This window comes from Pongo pygmaeus, chromosome 23 (genome assembly GCF_028885625.2).
Source record: "Pongo pygmaeus isolate AG05252 chromosome 23, NHGRI_mPonPyg2-v2.0_pri, whole genome shotgun sequence".
Taxonomy (NCBI): Eukaryota; Metazoa; Chordata; class Mammalia; order Primates; family Hominidae; genus Pongo; species Pongo pygmaeus.
Genome location: NC_085931.1, coordinates 57,526,064 through 57,536,183, shown reverse-complemented (window position 1 = coordinate 57,536,183; position 10,120 = coordinate 57,526,064). Strand labels below are relative to the sequence as shown.

The 10,120-nt window shown below is 56.7% G+C and overlaps 1 protein-coding gene across 2 annotated transcripts in view; it reads left to right on the top strand.

Moving 5' to 3' along the window:
• The first annotated feature begins 309 nt into the window (after window positions 1-309).
• CELSR1 (cadherin EGF LAG seven-pass G-type receptor 1) overlaps window positions 310-10,120 on the top strand; it is a 180,426-nt gene continuing 170,615 nt past the window's right edge. Inside the window, exon 1 of one of the 2 annotated variants that reach the window (XM_054469469.2) lies at window positions 310-4,310. In XM_054469469.2, the coding sequence (XP_054325444.2) occupies window positions 770-4,310 (3,541 nt within the window). In that variant the 5' untranslated portion in view covers window positions 310-769. The remainder of the gene's footprint in view (window positions 4,311-10,120) is intronic. The other variant, XM_063662750.1, reaches the window with a different exon arrangement.

The following is a 10,120-nucleotide window of genomic DNA, read 5'->3' as shown; positions in this document are numbered from 1 at the left end:
TCGGAGCCGCGGCCCCGGGCCCGAGGTGCTGAGCCACCGCCCCACGGGTAGCGGCCACCGGGGGCCCCAGCCCCACCTTTCCCGGCCCTGTTACCTCGGCCCCGCCCCCCCGGGAGGCTGGGTGGGGAGGCCTCCGGGGAGTAGGCCCCCAGTCCCCGTCCCGGCCGCGCCCTCGCGTCTCCATAGCGATCCTCTCGGCGCGCACCTCCGAGCCGGCTCCCCCCGGGGCCGAACAATACGCCGCTGGGCCGGGGGCGGGGCGGGGCCGGGCCGGGGGCGGGGAGAACGCGGGCGGAGGGGGCGCGGGCCAAGCACACCGCCCAGGCAGCAGCCGGCCGCCGGGGTCTGCGCGGCGCGGAGCTGCCCAGCCCGCTCCGGGAACTCAGCCCCCGCCCCGCGCCGGGCCCGCCCCGCTTCCCACGCCTGTCCGGCCGAGCCCGCGCCGGAGCCACCTGGAGCCGCCTGGAGCCGCCGCCGCCGCAGGTTGATGCGCGGCGCCCTCCCGGGACGCGCCGAGGAGCCATCTTGAAACCAACTTCGCAAACTTTCGCAAAGTGCTCTCGAAGTGGAAGCTGCGGGGGAGGCCGGGCGCGCGGTCCCCACGGTCCCCGCCAGGGTCCCCGGGGAGGCGGGACGCGGACCGCCCCGAGGGCCGAGCGCCGGGCGCCCGGGAGCCGCTCCTCGGCCTCGCCGGGTGGATGCGGAGGCGCGCCGGGTGCATGGATTGTGTTCGGGCGCCCGGCTCGGGCTCGGGCTCGGGCTCCGGGCCATGGCGCCGCCGCCGCCCGTACTGCCCGTGCTGCTGCTCCTGGCCGCCGCCGCCGCCCTGCCGGCGATGGGGCTGCGAGCGGCCGCCTGGGAGCCGCGCGTACCCGGCGGGACCCGCGCCTTCGCCCTTGGGCCCGGTTGTACCTACGCGGTGGGCGCCGCGCGCACGTCCCGGGCGCCGCGGGAGCTGCTGGACGTGGGCCGCGATGGGCGGCTGGCAGGACGTCGGCGCATCTGGGGCGCGGGGAGCCCGCTGCCGCTGCAAGTCCTCTTGGCGGCCCGCGGTGCCCCGACGGCGCTGAGCCGCGGCCTGCGGGCGCGCGCGCACCATCCCGGCTGCGGAGCCCGTGCCTGGCTCTGTGGAACCGGTGCCCGGCTCTGCGGGGCGCTCCGCTTCCCCGTTCCCGGCGGCTGCGCGCGGGCGCAGCATTCGGCGCTCGCAGCTCCGACCGCCTTACCCGCCTGCCGCTGCCCGCCGCGCCCCGGGCCCCGCTGTCCCGGCCGCCCCATCTGCCTGCCGCCGGGCAGCTCGGTCCGCCTGCGTCTGCTGTGCGCCCTGCGGCGCGCGGCTGGCGTCGTCCGGGTGGGACTGTCGCTGGAGGCCGCCACCGCGGGGACGCCCTCCGCGTCGCCATCCCCATCGCCGACCCTGCCGCCGAACTTGCCCGAAGCCCGGGCGGGGCCTGCGCGACGGGCCCGGCGGGGCACGAGCGGCAGAGGGAGCCTGAAGTTCCCGATGCCCAACTACCAGGTGGCGTTGTTTGAGAACGAGCCGGCGGGCACCCTCATCCTCCAGCTGCACGCGCACTACACCATCGAGGGCGAGGAGGAGCGCGTGAGCTATTACATGGAGGGGCTGTTCGACGAGCGCTCCCGGGGCTACTTCCGCATCGACTCCGCCACGGGCGCCGTGAGCACGGACAGCGTGCTGGACCGCGAGACCAAGGAGACGCACGTCCTCAGGGTGAAGGCCGTGGACTACAGTACGCCGCCGCGCTCGGCCACCACCTACATCACTGTCTTGGTCAAAGACACCAACGACCACAGCCCGGTCTTCGAGCAGTCGGAGTACCGCGAGCGGGTGCGGGAGAACCTGGAGGTGGGCTACGAGGTGCTGACCATCCGCGCCAGCGACCGCGACTCGCCCATCAACGCCAACTTGCGTTACCGCGTGTTGGGGGGCGCGTGGGACGTCTTCCAGCTCAACGAGAGCTCTGGCGTGGTGAGCACGCGGGCGGTGCTGGATCGGGAGGAGGCGGCCGAGTACCAGCTGCTGGTGGAGGCCAACGACCAGGGGCGCAACCCGGGCCCGCTCAGCGCCACGGCCACCGTGTACATCGAGGTGGAGGACGAGAACGACAACTACCCCCAGTTCAGCGAGCAGAACTACGTGGTCCAGGTGCCCGAGGACGTGGGGCTCAACACGGCTGTGCTGCGAGTGCAGGCCACGGACCGGGACCAGGGCCAGAACGCGGCCATTCACTACAGCATCCTCAGCGGGAACGTGGCCGGCCAGTTCTACCTGCACTCGCTGAGCGGGATCCTGGATGTGATCAACCCCCTGGATTTCGAGGATGTCCAGAAATACTCGCTGAGCATCAAGGCCCAGGATGGGGGCCGGCCCCCGCTCATCAATTCTTCCGGGGTGGTGTCTGTGCAGGTGCTGGATGTCAACGACAACGAGCCAATCTTTGTGAGCAGCCCCTTCCAGGCCACGGTGCTGGAGAATGTGCCCTTGGGCTACCCCGTGGTGCACATTCAGGCGGTGGACGCGGACTCTGGGGAGAACGCCCGGCTGCACTATCGCCTGGTGAACACGGCCTCCGCCTTTCTGGGGGGCGGCAGTGCTGGGCCTAAGAACCCTGCCCCCACCCCTGACTTCCCCTTCCAGATCCACAACAGCTCCGGTTGGATCACAGTGTGTGCCGAGCTGGACCGCGAGGAGGTGGAGCACTACAGCTTCGGGGTGGAGGCGGTGGACCACGGCTCGCCCCCCATGAGCTCCTCCACCAGCGTGTCCATCACGGTGCTGGACGTGAATGACAACGACCCGGTGTTCACGCAGCCCACCTACGAGCTTCGTCTGAATGAGGATGCGGCCGTGGGGAGCAGCGTGCTGACCCTGCAGGCCCGCGACCGTGACGCCAACAGTGTGATTACCTACCAGCTCACAGGCGGCAACACCCGGAACCGCTTTGCACTCAGCAGCCAGAGAGGAGGCGGCCTCATCACCCTGGCGCTACCTCTGGACTACAAGCAGGAGCAGCAGTACGTGCTGGCGGTGACAGCATCCGACGGTACACGGTCACACACTGCGCATGTCCTAATCAACATCACCGACGCCAACACCCACAGGCCTGTCTTTCAGAGCTCCCATTACACTGTGAGTGTCAGTGAGGACAGGCCTGTGGGCACCTCCATTGCTACCCTCAGTGCCAACGATGAGGACACAGGAGAGAATGCCCGCATCACCTACGTGATTCAGGACCCCGTGCCGCAGTTTCGCATCGACCCTGACAGTGGCACCATGTACACCATGATGGAGCTGGACTATGAGAACCAGGTCGCCTACACGCTGACCATCATGGCCCAGGACAACGGCATCCCGCAGAAATCAGACACCACCACCCTAGAGATCCTCATCCTCGATGCCAATGACAATGCGCCCCAGTTCCTGTGGGATTTCTACCAGGGTTCCATCTTTGAGGATGCTCCACCCTCGACCAGCATCCTCCAGGTCTCTGCCATGGACCGGGACTCAGGTCCCAATGGGCGTCTGCTGTACACCTTCCAGGGTGGGGACGATGGCGATGGGGACTTCTACATCGAGCCCACATCCGGTGTGATTCGCACCCAGCGCCGGCTGGACCGGGAGAATGTGGCCGTGTACAACCTTTGGGCTCTGGCTGTGGATCGGGGCAGTCCCACTCCCCTTAGCGCCTCAGTAGAAATCCAGGTGACCATCTTGGACATTAATGACAATGCCCCCATGTTTGAGAAGGACGAACTGGAGCTGTTTGTTGAGGAGAACAACCCAGTGGGGTCGGTGGTGGCAAAGATTCGTGCTAACGACCCTGATGAAGGCCCTAATGCCCAGATCATGTATCAGATTGTGGAAGGGGACATGCGGCATTTCTTCCAGCTGGACCTGCTCAACGGGGACCTGCGTGCCATGGTGGAGCTGGACTTTGAGGTCCGGCGGGAGTATGTGCTGGTGGTGCAGGCCACATCGGCTCCGCTGGTGAGCCGAGCCACGGTGCACATCCTTCTCGTGGACCAGAATGACAACCCGCCCGTGCTGCCCGACTTCCAGATCCTCTTCAACAACTATGTCACCAACAAGTCCAACAGCTTCCCCACTGGGGTGATTGGCCGCATCCCGGCCCATGACCCCGACGTGTCAGACAGCCTCAACTACACCTTCGTGCAGGGCAATGAGCTGCGCCTGTTGCTGCTGGACCCCGCCACGGGCGAGCTGCAGCTCAGCCGTGACCTGGACAACAACCGGCCACTGGAGGCGCTCATGGAGGTGTCTGTGTCTGGTGAGTGGCTGTCGGGGCGGGAGGAGCAGCTCCTGATGGGCCTCCTGGAGAGCCTCAGGAACCCGCCAAGGGCTCCGCCTGGCATGCCGGGGCTCATTTGGGCTGGGCCCGGGCAACTCTGCAAGGATTTGTTGCCGCCAGTTGGATGCTGGGGGCGAGCGCCCCGCCTGGGCCCAGCGAGGGGGAGAGGCACCGCGCCGCTTCCGTCAGCATTTTCCTGGGAGCAGGACTGTGGTTCTCCAAGTTCAAGACTGGGGCTCAGCGCCTTCCTCAGCAGGCTAGTGGCTCCAGAGTTACAGCTATTAAAATGTGGCCTCCGGGTGATCTGGGTCACAGGATTTGCTTGGGGATGCTCTTTCGTCAGCCAGCCACAGGGCTCTCTGGGAAGATCAGAGGTCACTGCCCCTTACCTGTGCCAATTAATTCCAGGGTGGGACCGTTGGAAATTGTCAGATGGGTCCCTGAGTCATCCTATAATGCAACCGGTGTTCCCTTGGTCTGGCTTTTCTGTCTCCTGCAGATAATAGCAGTCGGGCTTAGGTGTGTAGGGCTTTGTGCAAGCTCTTTGAAAAGCATAGCCTCATTTGATCTTGGTTTCTGCCCCTGGACGCGGGCTTGTAATTTGGGTGCTGTTGAAGAGGCCTGCCCAGTTAGTGGTGGAGCCAGTGTGGGAACCTTGCTCGCCTGCTCTGGGGCTGGAGGTGAACAGAAGGGAGAGGAAGCCTCAGCTCAGCCGTCAGAAGCTTGGCCGGTCCTCCATGCCTCTGACCCTGTGTGCTGGGGCTGGTCTGTGGTGCTAGGGAGGGGGACTAATAGAAGGTGTTGGAATTGGGAGTCACAAAAGAGAGAGAAGAACTTCGCGGGGCATGGGGGAACAGTAAAGGTCCCCCAGTGGCTCTTTGAGATTTGCCTGACCACCAAGGATGCTGGTGCAGGCAGGTGACCTTATTTGTAAGCCCAAACTACTGCCAAGAAGAGCTCAGATTGGCTGGCTGTTTGAGTCAGTGTTTCAGAGGAATTGTTTAAACAGTGCATTATTAGGATACAACATTGCCACAGGAGCCCTGGAATAATTAAAAAGTTAACTTTCTGATTTGTTTCGTTTCCGAGGTTGGCTGTAATTCTGTAATAGGAAAGGTTGGATAGCTAACAGCTTCCAGTTACAGTTGTTTGCTTTTAAGATGTGAAACTTACAGGTTCAGTTTTGGTATGATACAAACCTTCCACACAATTTTGGCAGTACAGTCTATTTGTTGGTGAATATTTTAGGTTTGTGAGATTGTAAACATGTGTGGAGAATATGGAATAGGCCCTTAAGGGCGAATTAACCGGGGTTATGGATATTCTTAGGAAGTCTTTCTTCTGTACCACTTTATCTTATAGATAAAGCAGAATGGGAAATTTGGTCTGTGTAAAAATGACTTGACCCAATAATAGGGTTTAGATTTAATGAGGGACGAGGTAGTGGGAACAGATCCATGCTGGGGGCAGGGATGTTTTGTGTGTCTGTGGTATCAGTAATGTGGGCCCCCCCAACTGTTAGCCAGACAGCAGGGGTTAGGATGGATTCCCTTCTAAGGAGGTTGGTTCCTGAGGGCTGTCTCACCTGGGGTGCAGCTTAGACCACAGTTGAAAATGGGCTGGGGGCTCCACACTATGTAGTCACTGTCTCAGTGATCCAGTTATTGGCTCTGCTCCTTTGCAGACACACTCGTACTCTTGTGTAAATCAGGTACTGTGTCCTCATGCATCCACACCGTCCCCCCAGACCACCACCGCCCCAACACACATCCAGATGACAGTGGTTACCTTTGACTGGGTTCCAGCAAGCGGTTTTCTTTACTCTTTTATTTGCGCTGTCATGTGTTTCCCTGGTAACTGGGAGCTGAGTGGTGTCATGCTGCTGCTCATTTTACAGATGCAGCCACTGAGGCCCTGGGGTGTTGAGTGACCTTCTCAGGACTGCACAGCCAGTGGGCAGGAGCACTTGGCATTAAACCACGATCCGCAGAAAGCAGCCCGCCCTTCACATTCCCCTCTCTTCCTTCGGAGAACATTTTTGACGAATTAGTTGCTAAACTGAATTATTCCAGGGTCAAACGGGTGCTTTAAAGCAGGCATACGACCGGGCGCAGTGGCTCATGCATGTAATCCCAGCACTGTGGGAGGCCGAGGCGGGTGGATCACCTGAGGTCAGGAGTTCGAGACCAACCTGGCCAACATGGTGAAACTCTGTCTTTGCTAAAAATACAAAAATTAGCCTGGTGTGGTGGCGAGCACCTGTAGTCCCAGCTACTCGGGAGGCTGAGGCAGGAAAATCGCTTGAATCTGGGAGGCGGAGGTTGCAGTGAGCTGAGATCCCACTGCTGCACTGCAGCCTGGGTGACAGAGTGAAACTGTCTCTAAATAAATAAATAAATAAATAAATAAATAAATAAAAGGACGCGCAGAAATCTCAGACCATTTGGCTAGGATTTAATGCTCCAAATATGCAAATCACTACTGACTATAAGATCTATGGTTCCAGACAGCAAAGCACCGGGTAGAAAACAGACCAAGCAAAAAGATCAGCCCTTGAATTAACTGGAGGTTTTATTAAGGAACAATGCAGGGAAGCGGTGGTTTCAAACTCATCCACTGTTTTCAATGGAGTGTTGTTGCTTCCCCAGGATTTACAGCCATGCCCTAAAGCCTTTGATGCAATATGACCGGCCTGGAGGTGCTGTATGCAACAGCCTAGCCATCGACTAGGTTTAGTGGGAGCCATTCCAGGAAGGGCTGCCAGCTTTCAGCAGAGGAGCCCAGGAGGGAGGAGCGCACCGGAGGGCGGGGCCTGGGAAGGCCCACGTGGTGGGGGCAGTTCATTTATCCTGGCGTGGGGTTGAACACTGTGACTGCGACTAGATAGTTGTTGGTGGTTTTATATGGCCTACCAAGGACAAAACATTTTTTGAAAATTTTTTGAAGTCAGAAGATAGTGAAATTCAAATAGCTGCCAGTTTTGAATGACATACAGCGATACAAGATGTTCATTTTTTGCGATGGTTTTTGAATGAGATTTTAAATTCTGTGATAGGAACTTTTTATTATGAGCTTGTATAAAGGCTGTGTTTGTGTTTTTCAGAGCAATGTGGCTGATGACCTAGCGGGCAACTCAAGCCTTGAATATGCTCTGCCTTCTTTCTGCACAGTGGTCTTCCAGAAACATTGACATTCTTTGTTTTATTTTTATTCTTAATTTAAAAAAACTATATATAATGAATTATATATAACATATACATTATAATGAATTATATATAAATTATATACACAAATTTATGCGTGTGTATGTATATGTGTGTGTGTGTGTGTGTGTGTGTGTGTGTGTGTGTGTGTGTGTATGAGACAGGGTCTTGCTCTGTTGCCCCAGCTGGAGTGCAGTGGCGTGATCACGACTCACGTCAGCCTTGATCTCAGCTCATTGCACCACCACACCTGGCTGATTTTTTTTTTATTATTTGTAATAGAGACAAGGTCTCACTATGTTATTCAGTCTGGTCTCCAACCCCTGAGCTCAAGTGATCCATCTGCCTTGGCCTCCCAAAGTGCTGAAATTATAGGCATGAGCCACTGTGCCTGGCTAGGTGTATATATTTATGAGGTACATGAGATATTTTGGCACAGGCATACAATGTGTAATGATCACATCATGGAGAATGGGGTCTCCATCCCCTCAAGCATTTATCCTATGTGTTATAAACAGTCCAATTATACTCTTTTAGTTATTTTTGAATGTACAATTAAATTATTATTGATTATAGTCTCACTGTTGGGCTAAATACTAGGTCTTATTCTTTTTTTTTGAGACGGAGTCTCACTGTGTCTCCCAGCCTGGAGTGCAGTGACATGATCTCGGCTCACTGCAACCTCTACCTTCTGGGTTCAAGTGATTATCCCACCTCAGCCTCCTGAGTACGTTGGATTACAGGTGCACGCCACCACACCCAGCTAATTTTTGTATGTTTAGTAGAGACAAGGTTTCACCATGTTGGCCAGGCTGGTCTCGAACTCCTGACCTCAAGTGATCTGCCTGCCTCGGCCTCCCAAAGGGCTGGGATTGCAGGCGTGAGCCACTGTGCCTGGCCTTATTCATTTTTTTAACTATTTTTTTGTACCCATTGACCATCCACCTTCCTCCTGCTACCCCGTTCCCAGCCTCTGGTAACCATTCTTCTATTCTCCGTCCCCATGAGTTCAATTGCTTTGATTTTTAGATCTCACAAGCAAGTGTGAACGTGGGATATTTGTTTTTCTGTGCCTGGCACTTAACATAATGACCTCCAGTTCCATCCATGTTGTTGCAAATGACAGGATCTCATTCTTTTTTTTTTGAAATGGAGTCTCGCTCTGTTGCCCAGGCTGGGGTGCAGTGGCACGATCTCAGCTCACTGCAAGCTCCACCTCCTGGGTTCACACCATTCTCCTGCCTCAGCCTCCTGAGTAGCTGGGACTACAGGCACCCGCCACCACGCCCAGCTAATTTTTTTGTATTTTTAGTAGAGACAGGGTTTCACTGTGTTAGCCAAGATGGTCTCGATCTCCTGACCTCATGATCCACTTGCCTCGGCCTCCCAAAGTGGTGGGATTATAGGCGTGAACCACTGTGCCTGGCCCAGGATCTCATTCTTTTTTATTTTTATTTATTTTGTTTTATTTTATTTTTATTTTATTTTATTTTGAGACAGAGTTTCGCTCTGTTGCCCAGGCTGGAATGCAGTGGCGCAATCTCAGCTCACTGCAAGCTCCGCCTCCCGGGTTCATGCCATTCTCCTGCCTCAGCCTCCTGAGTAGCTGGGACTACAGGCGTCTGCCACCACGCCTGGCTAATTTTTTTGTATTTTTAGTAGAGATGGGGTTTCACCGTGTTAGCCAGGATGGCCTCGATCTCCTGACCTTGTGATCGGCCCGCCGCAGCCTCCCAAAGTGCTGGGATTACAGGCATGAGCCACCGCACCCGGCCTCATTCTTTTTTATAGTGGAATAGTACACCATGGTGTATATGTACCACATTTCTTTTCTCCAATCATCTGTTGCCAGGCCACGTTATTTTTAATTCACTTTGAGCGTGTGTCTGTGGGTGCAGGGCTGTAGGCCTCTAGTTGCAGAATGCGGAGCTTGGGAGAAAGGCGATGTCCCTGCCTCTCCTGCTGTGTGTGTTGCAGACCCATGGATGTGGGAAAGTGGCGTTTGTGGGTGAGAATGATTGGCGGATGAGTCATTCAGACATGTCAGAAAATACTGAAACTCGGTGAAATAACTGGATTGAGTAACCTTCTCGCCGTTGACTTTGGTGGAGAGTGGATGGTATAGTCGTCTAGGCTTGATAAAGCTCCCGTTTGCCTAGTTAAATACAGGATATCGCAGAGGCTTTTAAACAGACGATTGCAAGAAGGAAGTAGGGGCGGGCTGCTGTTCAGGCATTGTCTGGATGCATGGCAGCGTGCTTTTCTGGAACTCACAGGGTAGGGAAGGATCGGACCGTTTTTTTTTTTTTTTTTTTTTTTGAGACAGAATCTTGCTCTGTCTCCCAGGCTGGAGTGCAATGGCATGATTTGGCTCACTGCAACCTCCGCTTCCCGGGTTCAAGTGATTCTCCTGCCTCAGCTGCCTCGGCTTCCCGAGTAGCTGGGATTATAGGCGCCTGCCATCATGCCTGGCTAATTTTTGTATTTTTGTAGAGATGGGGTTTCACCATGCTGGCCAGGCTGGTCTCCAACTCCTGACCTCAGGCTATCCGCCCGCCTCAGCCTCCCAAAATGCTGGGATTACAG